The sequence below is a fragment of the Aotus nancymaae genome, unplaced genomic scaffold, assembly GCF_030222135.1.
Source record: "Aotus nancymaae isolate 86718 unplaced genomic scaffold, 86718_ANA_hifiasm-v0.15.2.pri h1tg000067l, whole genome shotgun sequence".
Classification (NCBI taxonomy): domain Eukaryota; kingdom Metazoa; phylum Chordata; class Mammalia; order Primates; family Aotidae; genus Aotus; species Aotus nancymaae.
This window is the reverse complement of record NW_026988482.1, coordinates 32,385,817-32,405,052: the sequence shown is the minus strand read 5'-3', so window position 1 is coordinate 32,405,052 and position 19,236 is coordinate 32,385,817. Positions and strand designations below refer to the sequence as shown.

Here is a 19,236-nt window from a genome sequence, read left to right as displayed (position 1 = left end):
TTCTGCATGTTTATTTGGTCCATTTTCCTCCATAACTATGATGCAACAAAAATCTTAAAACAGCTTTTACATATTTAAAGCAAACTTTATTCTGCGTTATAAACACAGCTAAGTATTTTATACTATTTTAAGTGAAATGTTCAATAATAAAATAGACATTAAAAAGTAAAAAAGTTTTCTTTCTTTTTTTTTGTTTTGTTTTGAATTGAGACAGAGTTTCACTCTTGTTGCCCAGGCTGGAGTGCAATGGCATGATCTTGGCTCACTGCAACTTCTATCTTCTAGGTTTAAGTGATTCTCCTGCCTCAGCCTCCCGAGTAGCTGGGACTACAGGCGCCTACCACCATGCCCAGCTAATTTTTTTTTTTAAGATAGTGTCTCTCTCTGTTGCCCAGGCTGGTCTTGAACTCAAGCAATCTCCCTGCCTTGGCCTCCCAAAGTGCTGGGATTACAGGCATGAGTGACCATGCCTGGCCTCTCTCACCTTCATCTTAATCTGTCTAAATAGTATCACACCTTTTTTTTTGTTTTTGAGACAGAGTCTCACTCTGTTGCCCAGGCTGGAGTGCAGTGGTGCCATCTCAGCTCGCTGCCACCTCTGCCTCCCAGGTTCAAGCAATTCTCCTGCCTCAGCCTCCCAAGTAGCTGGGATTACAGGTGCCTGCCACCATGCCCGGATAATTTTTTGTATTTTTAGTAGAGGCAGGGTTTTACCATCTTGGCCAGGATGGTCTTGAACTCCTGACCTCGTGATCCACCCGCCTCAGCCTCCCAAAGTGCTGGGATTACAAGCGTAAGCCATCACGCCCAGCCTAATTTTGTTTTTTTGTTTTGTTTTGTTTTTTTGAGACAGAGTCTTGTTCTGTAGCCCAGCTGGAATGCAGTGGCATGATCTTGGCTCACCACAACCTCCGCCACCCGGGTTCAAGCTATTTCCCTGCCTCAGCCTCCCAAACAGCTGGGACTACAGGCACGCACCACCATGCCCGGCTAATTTTTTGTATTTTAGTAAGAATGGTGTTTCATCATTTTGGCCAGGATGGTCTCCATCTCCTTACCTTGTGATCCACCTGCCTGGGCTTTCCAAAGTGCTGGGATGTTGTATTTTGTATTTTTAGTAGAGATGGGGTTTCACCATGTTGGCTAGGCTCACCTTGAACTCCTGTCCTCAAGTGATCCACCTGACTTGGCCTCCCAAACTGCTGGGATTATAGAGGTGAGCCACCTCGCCCAGCTCTTTTTTTTTTTTTTTTTTTAACAAAGAGATAGAGTCTCACTATGCCTTAGGCTTGAGTAATCTTCCCACCTCAGCCTCCTGAGTAGCTGGGACTACTGGCAAAAAGTTTTAAGTTAGCCAGTAATAATAACAAAATAAAACAAGGATTTTTGCAAATTATAACCAAGTAAACATTCTTTTGATAATTATGTGCTCTCATTTCTTAGGATTCAAAATATAAATCTTAGACATTCAAAATTAAAATCTTCCTTCTAAAGATGTGTATTTTTTTTTTCTTTTTTGAGATGGAGACTTGCTCTGTCACCAGGCTGAAGTGCAGTGGCACAATCTTGGCTCACTGCAACTTCCACCTCCTGGGTTCAAGCGATTCTCCTGCCTCAGCCTACCAAGTAGCTGGGTTACAGACACGTGCCACCACCCCCAGCTAATTTTTGTATTTTTAGTAGAGACAAGCTTTCACCATGTTGGCCGGGATGGTCTTGATCTCTTGACCTTGTGATCCACCCACCTTAGCCTCCCAAAGTGCTGGGATTACAGGCACGCGCCACAGCTCCTGGCCAAGATTTGTATTTTACTTTTTTAGAGACAGGGACTTGCTCTTCGCCTAGGCTAGAGTGCAGTAGCATGACCATAGCTCACTGCAGCAGTGAGCTCCTGGGCTCAAGGGGTACTCCCACCTCAGCTGTTTGAGTAGCTAGGGCTACATACATGTGCCATCACTCCTAGATAATTTTGTTGTTGTTGTTGAGACGGAGTCTCACTGTGTCGCCCAGGCTGGAGTGCAGTGGTGCAATCTTGGCTCACTGCAACCTCCATCTCCCGGGTTCAAGTGATTCTCCTGCCTCAGCCTCCTGAGTAGCTGGGAGGACAGACGTGCATCACCACGCCTAGCTAATTTTCTGTATTTTTAGTAGAGACGGGGTTTCTCCATGTTGGTCTTAAACTCCTGACTCAAGTGATCAGCCCGCCTCAGCCTCCTCAAGTGCTGGGATTACAGGCATAAGCCACAGCACTCGGCCCCTCCTGGATAATTTTTTAAAGTTTTTTTTGTAGGGACGGGGTCTCACTATTTTGCCCAAGCTCGTCTCAATCTCCTGGCTTCAAGGGATCCTCCTGCCTGGGCCCATCAAAGTGTTGGATTACAGTGTGAGCCACAGCACCTGGCCTAAAGATTTGCATTTTAGATTATATATTCTTTTAGTTGATTATCAGTGGACACCAATTATTTTGCCCCAGATCCCTGTGCCAATTTCCCATAACAATGAGATTTAGTAATTAGAAAGTAACAAAAAGATGTATTAATCTTTGCTTTATAAATATTGTTTTAAAAGGACAAAGGAATATGACACATTAAATAAACTGTCTCAAAATATTAAACTTATACTTAATACTGTAGTATCAAAAACTGCAAAAACAGAAGCTCAGCAAAAACCATGAAATGAAATTCTCAGTTTCCTTGAAGGATCTCTAAGGAATATAACATTTGATGTGTTGAATTTGAGTCTGTTGTAATTAGGAGGTATGACCCTTACAATCCCCAAGTGATCCTGAGGTAGTGGGGCACGGTAGCAGGGAGCACATATGCATGAATATCTACAAAATGAAATTATAAGCATAAAAACTTGGGACCCACATTTCAAATAAAGGGAGAGCAGAATGAGAAGAATGCCTGGGAAAGTGTTTGCTTGATAGGAAAAAGCACAGACATTATTAACAAATCTTTACTACAAAAGACGACCTTTACTTAACAAAACCAAGAGAATATGATAACCTCACAATTGTTATAGATTTAAGCAGCTTTTGTGACTTTCAAGTAAAAAGGAATTCATTATATCTTTCTTCAGAATTCAGCAGAGGTCTAAATCACTTCAAAAGCCAATCTATCATTTTTTTTTTTTTTTTGAGATGGAGTTTCACTCTTGTTGCCCAGTCTGGAGTGCAATGGCGCAATCTTGGCTCACTGCAACCTCTGCCTCCCGAGTTCAAGTGATTCTCCTGCGTCAGCCTCCTGAGTAGCTGGGATTACGGGTACCCACCACCATGCCCAGCTAATTGTTTGTATTTTCAGTAGAGATGGGGTTTCATCATGTTGGTCAGGCTGGTCTTGAACTCCTGACCTGACCTCAGGTGATCCACCCACCTCAGGTTCCCAAAGTGCTGGGATTACAGGCATGAGCAACCGCCACCACAGCCGGCCTTTTTTTTTTTTTTTGACACATAGTCTTGCTGTTGTCACCCCAGGCTGGAGTGCAGTGATGCGATCTCAGCTTGCTGCAACCTCTGCCTCCTGAGTTCAAGCAATTCTCCTACCTCAGCCTCCCAAGTAGCTGGGATTACAGCCGCCTGCCACCATGCCCGGCGAATTTTTATATTTTTGGTAGAGATGGGGTTTGACCATGTTGGCCAGGCTGGTCTCAAACTCCTGACCTCAGGTGATCCACCTGCCTTGGCCTCCCAAAGTGCTAGGATTACAGGCGTGAACCACTGTGCCCAGCCAAGCCACTCTATCTTTAAAATATTTTAGTTAGTTAGTTAGTTATTTTGAGACAGAGTCTTGCTCTGTTGCCCAGACTGGAGTGCAGTGTGTGATCTCAGCTCACTGCAATCTCTGCCTACTAGGTTCAAGTGATTCTCCCACCTCAGCCTCCCATGCAGCTGGGATTATAGGCATGCGCCACCATGCCTGGCTAATTTTTGTATTTTTAGTAAAAACGGGTTTCACCATGTTGGCCAGGCTGGTCTCAAACTCCTGACCTCCAGTTATCCACCTGGCTTGGCCTCCCAAACTGCTGGGATTACAGGCTTGAGCCACCACACGTGGCCTCTTCAAAATATTCTTAATGATAGCCTTGTAAAACTTCCCAAGAGTTTGTAGTTGAGGTTAGATTGTAGGACAATCTAATGCTACTACCTCTCGAGAAAGCTCCTGCTACTCGGAGGGCCATCTTCAGAATGGAACGCCCAAACTAAATAATTATTTTTGTGGCTTCATTTACTCTTAAGAAATTTATTAAGGAATCTGAAAATTAACAAGCTTGAAAGTTTCTCCCTTTTTTATGGTGGCTAATATGAAATGCTCAGCTCTGTGAAGGCAAATCCAACAGAAATATTTTTCTCAAAAGAGAGAAACAGAAACAGTATGAAAAGGTTTGCTGCTGTCTGAAGATGGTCTTTTAAGTACTTCTGCTATAACAAACACATTGAAATCCTCATTTTACCTCTCACTTTTCAGTTTCAGCCCCTAACTTCATCAAAATCAATGTGAAAAATACTCTGTACTCACTCTGGCATTCTATGAATTGATGAATAAAAGTGCAGTCCCCGCCACTCTTTGAAAGCAAGTGCTCTAATAAAGAAAGAAACACCTTTAAGGATATCGTTTGTTGCTGTCTTTGAAAACCAACAGCAAAGGTAGGAAAACTGATATGTATAAACATGGGTACTACTAGACTAATAAAGGCTCAATATATTTTGTTACTAAAAGCAGACATATTTTGGAGTCAAATGACTTAAAATTATTAATTTGTACACTGAATGGTTAGCTTTTAAAGGTGCAGTTTTTAATCAAAGAGCTCAAGAAAATCACACATATATACTGCTTTAAAATGGTTCCACTTTAATGGTTCTTCCACCTTTTGTCCATTAGAGTTCAAAAAATACCCTTAAATAATTTAATTTTATTTGTCATTATTAAATTAATTTTCAAGTGACTGTTCTATAACACTCCCTCTTCAAAGCTATTCACGGTTAAGAGGCAAAAGGTAAATACTTTAAGAATATCATGGGGAGAGAGATCCAAGACGGCTGATCACTAGCAGCTTGGGCTCCTAGCTCCCAGTGAAAGCGCAGAGAACGAGAGGACGCCACACTTTCAGACGAATATTAGTTGCTCACGGACCAGGAGATTCCCAGCAGAGGAGCCCCACATGTCGCCAGGGCGACTCTTGTGGCCGGCGCGGCGGTTTTGCTGGTGCCTTAGCGCGCCAGTTTTTGGTGCAGAGTCCGGAGATTCCCGGGCAGAAAAGCACCATCAATCTTAACACCGCTATTTTGGCCGGCGCAGTGGACTGCTCAGATTTCCGCGCAGGGAATCAACAAGTTGGACGTCTGCTCAGAGACCTAGTTAGAAAGTCGGTAATTACAAAGACAACAGACAGATAAATATATAATGAAGGGAAGAAATCAGCGTAAAAAGGCAGAGAATACTCAAAATCAGAATGCCTCTCCCTCTACAGGGGATCGCAATTCCTCATCAGTAACGGAACAACGGTTAATAGATTACGAGTGTGTTCCAATAACAGAAGCAGGCTTCAAAACGTGGGTGATAAGAAACTTCTGTGAATTAAAAGAACTTGCTCTAAACCAATGCAAAAAAACTAAGAACCTCGAAAAAAGGTTTGACGAAATGTTAACGAGAATGGACAATTTAGAGAGGAATATAAGTGAATTGATGGAGCTGAAAAACACAACACGAGAACTTCGCGAAGCATGCACAAGTTTAAACGGTCGAATTGATCAAGCAGAAGAAAGGACATCAGAAGTCGAGAACCAGCTCAGTGAAATGAAACGAGAAGACAAGATTGGAGAAAAAAGGATGAAAAGGAATGAGCAAAGTCTCCAGGAAATATGGGGCTATGTGAAAAGACCTAATTTACGTTTGACAGGTGTACCTGAATGTGATGAAGAGAATGAATCCAAGTTGGAAAATACTCTTCAGGATATCATTCAGGAAAATTTTCCCAACCTGGCAAGGCAGGGTAATATTCAACTCCAGGTAATACAGAGAACACCACAAAGATATTCTTCAAGAAGACCAACCCCAAGGCACATAATCACCAGATTTATTAGGGTTGAAATGAAGGAGAAAATACTAAGGGCAGCCAGAGAGAAAGGTCAGGTTACCCATAAAGGGAAACCTATCAGACTTACAGCAGATCTCTCAGCAGAAACCCTACAAGCCAGAAAAGAGTGGGGACCAATATTTAACATCCTTAAAGAAAAGAACTTTCAACCCAGAATTTCCTATCCAGCCAAACTAAGCTTTATGAGTGAAGGAACAATTAAATCTTTTGGGAACAAACAAGTACTTAGAGAGTTCACCACCACCAGGCCTGCTCTACAAGAGCTTCTGAAAGAAGCACTATACATATAAAGGAACAACCAATATCAGCCTTTCCAAAAATATATCAAAAAGAAAAGAACATTAACACAACGAAAAATTTACACTAACTATTGGGCAAAACAGCCAGCTAGCATCAAATGCCAGTATTAAAGTTATATACATTCTAATTGGATAAAAAGCCAAAACCCATTGCTATGCTGCATCCAGACCCATCTCACATGCAACGATACACAAAGACTCAAAACAAAGAGAAGGAGGAAGATTTATCAACCAATCAGAGAGTAAAAATAAACAAATAAAAAGCAGGAGATACAATTCTCGCCTCTGATAAAGTAGACTTTAAAGTAACAAAGAGCAAAAGAGGCAAAGAAGGACATTACATAATGGCAAAAGGATCAATGTAACAAGAAGAGCTAACGATTTTATAGATCAACGAGACAGAAAATTAACAAGGACATCCAGGACTTGAACTCAGACCCGGAACAAGTAAACTTAATAAACATTTATAGAACTCTCCACTTCAAATACATAAAACATACATTACCACCTCACACCTATTCCATAAGTGACTACATAATTGGAAGTAAATCACTCCTCAGTAATTGCATAGCATTTCATAGGTTTAAATGAAATATGGGTTGGCTGCTCGTTTGTTATTTTCCTCCCTTATTCCTTCCTGTTTACATCAAGTATAATTATTGGTATAAAAGAGGTTTTCAATACCCATTACTAAACTGCATTCTAGCCTGGGCAAGAAAGCAATACTCCCATTCTCTCTCTCTCTTTCTCTTCCTTTTTCCTCCTCTTCTTTATTCTTTTTCTTTCTTTCTTTAAAAAAAAAAATATCATAATACCATAAAAATTTTAAGAAACTGATGTAATATTTTAAGTTTTACATAGTCATTTCACAGTCTTCCCTTATGAGTCACCTTAATCTGTACCTCATACAGTATTAAAAAATTAAGTTGTTTATCTCTGCCCAAATAATCAAAATCAGTGTCTATCCATTTCAAAATAAGAGCTTGGTAAACAGTCTTGCTCAAGTCAAACAGAATTTATTTTTCATTTAAAAAAATGGATGGAGACAATAAAAATCTAACACAGTAGTTAAATAAAAGTTTCAGCCATTTTCTTATAATAATCTTTATTTGTTGTGATTTAAAGAGTTACTTCTGAATCTGGATAATGTCCTTCGACATGTATTTATACTTGATCTTAGCCAAAAGGTCAAGAAGCGATCAACATGTATTTATATCTTTCAAAACTACCAAATCGATTTTGGAAGTTAAAGTGTTAAAAACATATTCTGACATGATGACTACCTGGAAAGTGTGAAAGCACCAGAATCTGTCAAAGGGTACACGAGTTGGCACCACTCTCCCTATAAAAGCCTCCTTCCCCTCTCCTCCATCTCAAGCCATGTTACTCCTCAATCGTCCCAACTTTGCATGAGAGGCAGACACCACCTACTCTGATCACACCTCACCTCTCTTTACATCCTTCCTTTTAGTTATCTTCTTTAATTCTATACTAAAATCTATCATTATGCTTTATGTAGTTACATGGTGAGCAGAGCCTCCTGTCTATCATCACATCACCATCAGTATAAGACAAAAACATGAGGGAAAAGGGTTGATAAAACTTGTGTTTTGGAGAGACCAATGCATTACATACCTAGAATACTATACAGAGATACAATATAGTCTCAAAAAGAAAAAAAATACTAAGTGCAACAGAAATTTGAAATAAAAAAGAAATCTAATAAATAAGAATTTGATAACTGGAACTAGGAAAAGCAACAGGAGCCCTCAGTAGAATAGTAACTACTCAATAAAAAGTTGTTTTTCATCATCCTATTTTAGCTATGGTAACACTTTCAAAACTCAAACTATATCATCATATTAGATGAATAAACTCATTTGGAACCAAATTTTAACTGAAGGACCTTAAAAAACATATTTGAAACATATTTCAGACCAACATCAAAGGACTTAAGATGATATTTATTAAAGAGGGACAGCCCACCATTACTTACAAAGCTAACAATCACATTTTCATCTGAACTCTATATTAAAATATTTACTAAACTGGTTTAAATGAAACCCAAGATTAATACAAAAAGATAGAGAACCACTCTACTTAAAATACATTTTATTTATACATATGAGTTTCCTATGGATTTTTATTTATATACCTGTGCTGTCCAATACTATAGCCATTAGCCACTGTAGTTACTGAACCCTTCAAATGTGGCTAGTTCTAACTGAGATGTCCTAAATATAAAATAAATGTACAATGATTTAAATGACTTAGTAAGCAAAAAGTAGTATAAAATATTTCATTAATAATCTATTAATAATTTTTAATATTTATTAATATTTATATATTTTGGATATTGTAGACAAAATATATCATTAGAATTTGTTTTATTTGTTTATATATACATTATAGAGATGGGATCTTGCTATGTTGTCTAGGATCAAATGCCGTAGTTATTCACAGGTGTGACCATGGTGCACTATAGCCTCAAACTCCTTGCCTCACGGGATCCTCCCACCTTAGCCTCTCAAGTAACTCGGACAACAGGCATGTACCACTGCACCCGGCTTTGTATATTTTTAATGTATGTGATGGTTAATACTGAGTGTCAACTTGAATGAACTGAAGGATACAAAGCATTAATCCTGGGTGTGTCTGTGAGGGTGTGTCAAAGGAGATTAACATTTGAGTCAGTGAGCTGGGAAAGGCAGACCCACCCTTAATCTGGGTAAGCACAATCTAATCAGCTGCCAGTATCGATAGAATATAAGCAGGCAGAAAAATGTTAAAAGAGAGACTGGCCTACCTCCCAGCCTACATCTTTCTCCTATGCTGGATGCTTCCTGTCCTCTAACACTGGACTCCAAGTTCTTCAGTTTTGGAACCTGGACTGGCTTTCCTTGCTCTTCAGCCTGCAGATGGCCTATGTGGGAACTTGTGATTATGTAAATTAATACTTAATGCACTCCCCTGTAATGAGTTAATACTTAATGAACTCCCCTTTATGTGTGTGTGTGTGTGTGTATACACACACATATATATACACATACACACACACACACACACACACACATATACATGTATTAAAAATTGAATTCCTGGGCTCAAGGGATCCTCCCTCCTCAGCCTCCCAAGTATCTAGGACTACAGATGTGTACCACCACGCTTGGCTAATTTTTAAATTGTGTGTAGAGACACAGGTCTCACTATGTTGCCAAGGCTGGTCTCAAACTCATGGCCTCAAGCAGTCTTCCCTTCTTAGCCTCCCAAAGTGCTAGGATTATAGGCACATGCCACAACACCTCACTAATTTTTTTTTATTATTTTTTTCTTTTTACAGATGGTGTCTCACCATGTTGCCCAGGTTGGTTTCGAGCTTCTGGGCACAAAAATCCTCCCTCACTGGGATTACAGGCACAAGCTACTTTGCCCAGAAGAAAATTTTAAATTATGTATGTAGATCACATTATATTTATTTTTTATTTTTTTGAGACAGGGTCTCACTCTGTCACCCAGGCTGAGTGCAGTGGTGTGACCATGACTCATTGCAGCCTTGACCTCCTCGGCTCAAGTGATTCTCCCAACTAGCCTCCTGAGGAGCTGGGACTACAGGCGCACACTACTATGCCTGGCTAATTTTTTTTTTTTTTAATACAGATGAGGTCTCACTATGTTGCTCAGGCTGGTGTCGAACTCCTAGACAAAAGCAATCCTTCTACCTTGGTCTCCCAAAGGGCTGGGATTATAGGTGTGAGCCACCACACCCAGCCTTATGTTTATTTCAGACAGCACTGACCTTTACTCTCTAAGATATATTCAAATTATGCTTATTAGATTAAGACACACAAAAAATTTACAGTACAAAACTTGGGCTTTTAGTAGCTACATTATATTTAAGTAATTTTAAAAATGTGATTTACTGAAATTATTATTAATTTTAACATCTTCAGATATTTAAAAATATTCTCACAACTATAGTTGGCCCTCTCTCTACTATTTAAATAGTAATTTAGTTAAAATTATATAATATGGGTATGGACATTGGTAATATTGGGATACTTGCTAATTTGTTCATCATTATATTACAAGTGATTCAGAATGGAATTACGTGAACTATCTTATTTCAAAGTCCATTTTTAACTAAGTTTTGGTGTATGTCCAGAAATTTATTACTTAGTTTCTTTTAAAATATTCTATCAGTCACTATCATACTACTCAATATATCACCACCAAAAAGCAAGCACATAAATAAGGGAAAAATAATTATATCAAGGAGTTACCTTTAAATATCTAAAATATTTATTCTTAAAATCAAGGAGACTTTTAATAATTATATTAATGCAACATGAAAACAGTCTACTATTATTCTCATCTAAATCAACTGGAACTGGAAAAAAATTGAAGCTATAATTTCACAACTCTAAATAGTATAAAGATGGTTCCATGTACATAAAAGGATTCTCTTAACTAAAGGAATGAATAGAAGGTTCTCAGCCTGGGTTAATACTAACATTATTAATAAATATAACATCAAGAGGGTGATAACCAATTGATTTTTTTTTTTTTTTTTTGAGACAGAGTTTCACTCTGTTGCTCAAGTTGGAGTACAGTGGCACGATCTCGGCCCACTGATTGCAACCTCTGCCTCCCAGGTTCTAGCGATTCTCCTACCTCAGCCTCCTGAGTAGCTGGGATTTCAGGTGTGCGCCACCACGCCTGGCTAATTTTTGTATTTTTTATAGAGACAGGGTTTCACCAAGTTGTCCAGACCTTGGTGGTCTCAAACTCCTGACCTCAAGTAATCCACCCACCTCAGCCTCACAAAGTGCTGGGATTATAGGCATGAGCCACTGCACCTGGCATGAATTTTTTTTTTTGAGACAAAGTCTTACTCCCATCGCTCAGGCAGGGGTGCAGTGGCATGATCTCAGCTCACGGCAGCCCCATCCTCCTGGGCTCAAGTGATCCTCCCATCTCAGCTTCCTGAGTAGCTGGGATTACAGGCATGTGCCACCATGCATGGCTATTTTTGTATTTCTTGTAGAGACAATGTTTTGCCATGATGCCCAGGCTGTTCTGGAACTCCTGAGGTCACGTTATCTGCTTGATCCCAATGAATATAAACTACACCTTTAAAAATTCTCAAACTGAAATTCCATCAAATTGGAATTTTAAAAAGTCAATGCATTTTACACAACATACATAGAATAGTCAAACACCAATGATTAATGAACATTTTTCTTGAGAGTTTCAAAATTCATTATATATGCAGCATGAGGTTTTGACCTTGCAGCTAACATATACACAATCACCTGAGTCTATACTGCCAGTTCTTGATTAAAAACCAACCAAACAGAACCAAAAAACCCACCTCCTAACTTTAACAGTTTGATTGCTGTCCAAAAACTTATGATATCCCCTAATACATGGAAAAAATATTTCTCTCTCTGTCTCTTTCTCTTTCTTTCAGACAGGGTCTCACTCTGTCACCCAGGCTGGAGTGCAGTGGCACAATTATAGCTCACTGCAGCCTCAACCTCCTGGGCTCAGTTAACCCTCCCACTTCAGCCTTCCAGGTAGTTGAGACTACAAGCACATGCCACAACGCCTGGCTAAGGAAAAAATATTCAAGTTCTGAGTATCAGCTCTGATATCTACCATTAATTTCTGTAGGAAACTGAGATGATAGGCATGCAGATTGGTAAACACAGAAAAGACTTATTTCTACTGTACTCCAACCACCTAGTGCAGGGTCTGGCACACAGTGCTCAATTAATGTTGGATGGAAGGGGAGAGGAGGAGGATGACTAGGGATCTTCAAGACTGAAGCATAACAGAGGTCAATAGGTGAAAAGTACCCCATGTAGTGACAGGAAAACCAATGGCTATATGTTTTTGGCAAGAGAGAACCCATGTTGTCCTGAACGAAGGGTCACAGAACCAACAACTAATAAAAGATTTTTCTGGTGGCAGAAAAAACTGACCCTGTTCTCTTTGATCAGTGAAACAGATGGATAAAGCAGTTTCTTTCAAAGTGAGATTTGGGTAGGGAAAATAAAAATAAAAAATAAAAAAAAAGTGAAAAATACAAAGAAAGCAGTTTCTATGACACGTCCAAGGGCTCAATAAGCTGTTAAATAAACTTGAATGTTTTAAATGGGGGTCAAGTATCACTGGAAGCAGAACTTGATGAAACAAAATAGTAGCACAGCTCTTTGAAAAACAGAGTGAGGGAAAAGAGCTATATTATATATTGCTAAAGTTGAACTTTATCATTTTCTTATTATTTGAGTAATTGAAATTTGCATAGAACAAGAGATATCTAAGAATAGATCATAGCATCAACTCTTGCAAAATAAAGGAAAGCTTGATTTTTAAATGATGGGGTTCAATGATCTGTGAAAGCATGCTTTTCATTCCAAACACTTTAAACCCTGAACAATTTATCCTGCTTAACTACTAAAATGATATCATAAAAAAAATTTAAGTTTTTTACACTACCTTTTTCTGTGCTCCCATTTATTTTAGGTAAGAAGTCATCAACTTGTATCCCTAGGATTAAGACAGTATATCATTGCCTGATCAAAGAAAGTATTACTTTAAATGTGGTCTCAAGTGTAACCATGGCATTCTGTATTTCTAAGATTAAGACTGTAGAGAACATTTTATGTTTATTTTTACTAGAAGGATTCAATTTGCCATTTTCTATTAATTCTGGGGAAAGGCTATAACTGCTTAGTGGCCTTCCAAAGAACCTTAAAAGAAAAAGGATCCTGCTGTTCATATATTTTTCTTATTTAAATATCTCTAGGTAGAAATCTCAGATGCAGAAAGTTCACTCATCTCAAGGAAAACGATGATGCCCACTGGTGGCAATCAAGCATATTTTTAAAGAAAATTTTCTAAAAAGAGTACAGATACTGCATACCTAATATGTAAAACACGCCTTAAAATATTCAGTGTGAGACAGTAAACAAGGTCAAAAGTTTAAGGATAAAATTCAGGTTTAAGAAAGAAATTTGGATAACACCTACCTAAGCTGCTGCATTCTTTAAGAGTTTTCTCCTGAAGATGTTCTAACCGTACTGTAAATAAAAGTCCAAAAAAAAAAGATATTTCATAGATAAAAAGAAAAAATAAAATAAAATCAATTTCTGGATTAGCTAACTTACCCTGTAAAGCTGTTAGCCTTTCATTGGTGAAATCATTATCAGCTTGCAAAGCTTCTATTTTTGCCTGGAGCTCCTGTTCTTTTTCTTCCATTTCATCTATTTTATGTTGTAATTCTTTTTTCTCAGCCTGTCCTTTCTGTTGGATTTCCTCTTGTTTTCCCTCTGCTACCTAGAGAAATAAGAAAATTCAGTTATTTAATAAACCTAACGTTGTTTTAAGAGCCCTAAGCCAAGAATGCCTTTATTCACTTAAACTTCTAAGAAAAGTGTTCAATATTACAGAACATTATCTGTAAACCTGACATTTCTAAACCAGTAAAGATTATAAAGACAAAGGCTTGATGTCAGAAATTACCTGCATTGGGTTATTCCTCTATAACACCCAGGAGAGAGAAACTTGGGAGGAAGCAAGCAGGCTCAGTACACACAGAGGTGAAGGGACAATGTGGAAAAAAAAATCATACTTTTGAAGAAGGAAGTGAGATTTTTCCCTAAAATTACTATTATTTCCATTTTTAAGTTCTAAAATATTAACATTCTGAAATTTTAAACAAAATTGTTTAGCCAAAGAGATGACAGTACAATCATTATTCAAAAAGACCTCTGTCTATAGTTTGGATGTTTGTCCCCCAAGGCTTATGTTGAAATCTGATCCTCAATGTTGGAGGTGGCGTTTATGAAAGGTGTTTGGGTTATTGGGATCAGATGCCTCTTGGCTTGGAGCTGTCCTCATGGTAATGAGTGAATTTTCACTCTATTAGTCCCATGAGAGCTGGTTGTTCAAAAGAGCCTGGCACTTCTCCCAGACACTCTCTCTTGCTTCCTCTCTCACCATGGACACATGCCAGCTCCACTTTGCCTTCTGCCATGAGTAGAAGCAGCCTGAAGCTTCACCCAGCAGAAGTGTGAGCCAAATAAACCTCTTATCTTTATAAATTACCCTGCCTCAGCTATTCCTTTATAGCAACACAAATGGACTATGACAATCTCCTTTTAATAAGACCAACCTTTAAAACTATCATAGGCTGACCAACGGAGGTATGCTCTGGTCTTCTCAACAAACACATATCTTCTAGGCACTCAATCCATGGTTTGAATTAAATCAAGAAGGATCTTCAGAAAAAGTCATATTTTTTTTTCATTTTTTTTTTCTCAGTTGTAAGATTTCAAAGGACCAACCAGACATTACCCTATCACTACCCTATGATCTGATCTATCCTTATCCTAAATGTCTCATAGATGGAGGGAATGGCAGTAAAGCAGAGTTAACAGCATCCCTGAAAGCTAAAAGGGAGCAGATCATTCCCAGATTCTCTCTGGGCTTGTTCCAGTACAGCACTAAATAGGGGGCCCTGCCTTTTTGATGGCCTAAAGATAAGTAGTTTTAGGTTTTAAAACATCTGAATATCATAGGTTTTGCCAATTCTCATCTACTTCCTCTTAAATATTAAAAGATATCTATTGTAAAGCACTGGCTACATATGCATCCAGAGGAACTATGTCAGCATTTACAGGCTTTCATTTATCTATAATAATGGAGGTTGGGCTAAATGGAATATAGACACCTTATTTCCGCTACAAATTTTAACTGTTATCAAATTTTCACATCAATAACTACTCAGCAATATCTCAAATCTTAAGCTATCCAGTGTGTTAGGGATTATTAGCTTAACATGCTTTCAGGCAGAGTAAATACATACCTTTAATTTATCAGATAAATCTTTAATCTCATTAACTGCTCCATTATACTTATTGGCTAATTCTCTTAATTCTTCCTGAGTCCTTTCATTCATCTCTTTCAGATGGGTACATTCATCTTCAGTATTACTCAGACTTCGCTGCGATTCAAGTTTACAGGTGATTTAATTAGAATAAATGTACATTTGTTATTTAGAATTCCTTCTAAATTCAATTTTTAAAAAGTATAATTCTATGGACTATTCTAAACCAACATCTGCACTGGACTTTATATAAAACTGAGTTAAATAACCTAAGAATGTCAATTTACTTCAGGTATACACTAAAACAGAAAACATAACTAAGAATTAACAACAAATAAAAAGAAAAGTGGAGAGAGCAGGGGCAGGAAAAGGATGCTTGCTGCCTTTATATAATCACTTTTTTTTTTTTTGAGATGGAGTTTTGCTCTTGCTGTCCAGGTTGGAGTGCAATGGCACGATCTCAGCTCACCACAACCCCCACCTCCTGGGTTCAAACGATTCTCCTGCCTCAGCCTCCCGAGTAGCTGGGATTGATTACAGGCATGCACTACCACGCCTGGCTAATTTTGTATTTTTAGTAGAGTCCGTGTTTCTCCATGTTGATCAGGCTGCTGTCGAAGTCCCAACCTCAGGTGATCCTCCTACCTCAGCCTCCCAAAGTGCTGGGATTACAGGCGTGAGCCGTCGCGCCCAGCCTATAATTACGTTTTTGAAAGGTCAATGGATATAGCTTTTAGCAGTGAAACTATTTTAAGCCTATCAATCCTTGAAAGCAAGTTTAATAATATGCAGCAACTAATTTAATAAAAAATTAAAAGACAACTAGCAACTTTCTTTCTTGATATATCAAATTAATCACACGACAGTTGACAGTGAATCAGGCACTGTGGGATGGGGTAGCAATACAAATTATACCTGTAGTATGGAAAAGTATGTTTACCATTTAATTTCTGATGAGTATTTTAACTAATTCCAGTAGTACATTATTTCTGTGGTAATTCTACAGTGGTTCAAAGAAGTGATCTGTATTATGAATTAGAGTTTTTTTTCCCCAAAGCAATGGAAATTACATTTTGATTGTTCCTTAAAGACCTAGAAAGGACCTTGGAGATCATTTCCCCTTTGAACTTCCTAAATATAAGACAAAACTTTCCTCTCTGGAGGGTGAATTGAAAAAGAACAAGTAGTGTAGGCGCTTGGCCTTACAGTGACCACCCTCAAATAGAAGCAAAGCAAAACCAAGTAACAGAAAATCAATTTCCTGGCATATATCATGGTCTGCTGTATGGAGAGTGAATCCTAAGCAGAATGCAAACAATAAGATTTCCTGGTTACGCTTTTATTTCCTCAGCCATTGACTAGGGCATAGGTACCAAAACTTACATGGTTATGTGGAGAATTCCTGTTAATGAAAGCAGCATAACTGTTCCTTCCCATTTGACAGACAGAAAATATTTCCTAACTATCTAATAATACCCAAGTTTAAAGTGTCCTGGAACACTTGAGACTTTTTTAAACACTCACAATACTATTTAGTATTTTTTTAAAATTGAAATACCTCAACTTCTGAAAGTTTTCTAACCACTTCAATTTTCTCCTGAAGAACCCGCCTCAGGGACTCTTTGGCTGTTGTCTCATAGTTATGTTTATCCTCTTGTAATGCTATAAGTTCCTTTCGTAAACTATCTTCTGTTTGATTCTAGAATAAAAAATATTTATAATTATAGACAAGTTATTTTTTTAAAAGCATTTAGTGTTTGAAAAAAATTAACACATTATGATACACTTTAAATTGTATATTAAAGTACCTCCAAACACAAATGATGCTGGCCCTGTATTAACTAAAGATGTATTTAAAAGTTTTATAAGTAAATTATGCCTTCACAAACATATTAATTTCCACTTCCTATAGAAAAAAAGTTAAAGGCAATTGAGAATTTCTCTAAAATATACAAAAATAATTACTCTTACATTTGTCCTATTTTCTGCAAGCCACCATATTTATATTTGTGGGCAAAAATAATCAATTACCTTCAAAGGCACCAAGCATTTTAAAACAATTGTTAAAACAAAAGGAATAAGAGTACCATGGCGGAAAAGCAGACTTCATGTCTGGGACAGGAAATGCACAAAATTAGACTGAAACATCTTTTCTGAAATGACAGCAGGAAGCTATCAAAGTCAGCTAAGGTTCTGTCTATCAAAAGGACTCAGGAGCCAATCTGAAGGCATTTACATAGACCAAAGATGAGATAATTTGAACATCAATTAGAAAAATAGGCTGGCCGCAGTGGCTCACATCTGTAATCCCAGCACTTTGGGAAGCCAAGATGGGAGGACTACATGAGCCCAGGAGTTCAAGACCAGCCTGGAAAACATAGCAAGACCCTATCTCTAAAACAAGAAAAACAACTGCATCAGATTTAAATACATCAAATATGTTTAAATCTAAGTGGAGGGAGAAAACATTTTATGGCCAGTCTTTGGTAGATGAAAAAGAACCAATTCATTATTTTAAATCTAGTAAAAAAGGGAGAAAATCACTTATCTTGCTTTCCCCATAGAAAACGTACCTCAGGGTCACCACATGGTTGATATGGGGAAACTTCTCATTTTATTTAAATTTTTTTATTTCAGTAGCTTTAGGGATAAAAGTGGTTTTTGGTTACATGGATGAATTATATAGCGGTGATGTCCGGGATTTTAGTATTGAATATACCTATATTCAATAGGTAGTTTTTCATCCCTTACTCCCCTCTCACTTTCCCAACTTCTGAGTCTCCAATGTCCATTATACTACTCTGTATGTCTTTGCATACCTATAGCTTAGCTTCCACTTATAAATGATAACATGTGGTATTTAGCTTTTGATGCCAGAGTTACTCAGAATAATGGCCATTGTTTTCCTTTTTTCTTTAGAGACAGGGTCTCTCTTTGTCACCAAGGCTGGAGTGCAGTTCTGCAATCACAACTCACTGTAATCACAAACTCCTGGGCTCAAGTGATCCCCGTAAGCCTCCCCAGTAGCTAGGATTATAGGGGTGCAGCACCCTCCTAAGCATCTTTAATTTTTGGTAGAGACTGGGTTTTGCCATGTTGCCCATACTGGTCTCAAACTGCCCCCCATAGTTTTTTCTTTGAAACAGAGTCTCAAAAGACTGTTGCCCAGGCTGGAGTGCAGTGGTGCAATCTTGGCTCACTGCAACCTCCATCCCCAGGGTTTAAGCAATTCTCCTGTCTCAGCCTCCTGAGTAGCTGGGATTACAGGCACATGCCATCACATCTGGCTAATTTTTGTATTTTTAGTAGAGACAGGGTTTCACCAAGTTGGCCAGGCTGGTTTTGAACTCTTGACCTCAAGTGATCCACCCGCCTTGGCCTCCCAAAGTGCTGGGATTACAGACATGAGCCACTGTGTCTGGAAGGAAACTTCTCTTTATAGAATTAATCCAGCTAAATAAGTGAAGGAATAATAGAATTATATCACTATTTTTGTAACCTTGATGAAATAATGAATCTAGGCAGGGGCTGTCAATGATCGATAAAATCTCAAAAAGAAAGACAACTAGACATTATGTTTTCTCTTGGTGGAAGAACACAATACCATCCATAAAGTGTTGTTGACAAAAAAAAAAAAATTGAACCTAAATCAGATCAAATCACTAGATCAAACTACTAATTTATGGAGTGGTGGGGGGAGCTAAAAGAATGTTTAAATAACAATGCAGACTTAGGGAAATTCTAGAGGATAAATCAGGTAGTTTTTTCAAGAAATATTAACTGCAATAGAAAAAAGACTTGTACATGACTTGTACATGGGTATTCATTACATAATTATTTCTATTTACATGGATGTCTGCCATTTCTCATGATAAAAGATTTGAAGGAATTGTGGAAATGTATAAAATTTTTACCATATATTCAAAATGATAGTTAAAGAAATGA

The 19,236-nt window shown here is 38.1% G+C and overlaps 1 protein-coding gene across 39 annotated transcripts in view; it reads right to left on the bottom strand.

Annotated features, from left to right (window-relative positions):
• The window catches only part of SLMAP (sarcolemma associated protein), a 181,898-nt gene that overhangs the window by 54,861 nt on the left and 107,801 nt on the right, over positions 1–19,236 (bottom strand). For 9 of the 39 annotated variants that reach the window (XM_064367241.1, XM_012462777.3, XM_064367249.1 and 6 more), the window contains 6 exons: positions 16,850–16,990; positions 15,271–15,408; positions 13,571–13,739; positions 13,433–13,483; positions 12,900–12,950; positions 4,521–4,583 (listed from right to left, as the gene is read on the bottom strand). In XM_064367241.1, coding sequence (XP_064223311.1) covers positions 4,521–4,583; positions 12,900–12,950; positions 13,433–13,483; positions 13,571–13,739; positions 15,271–15,408; positions 16,850–16,990 — 613 coding nt within the window. Of the gene's footprint in view, positions 1–4,520; positions 4,584–12,899; positions 12,951–13,432; positions 13,484–13,570; positions 13,740–15,270; positions 15,409–16,849; positions 16,991–19,236 lie in introns of those variants that run through there. The other 30 variants (XM_064367250.1, XM_012462791.3, XM_064367260.1 and 27 more) reach the window with 9 other exon arrangements.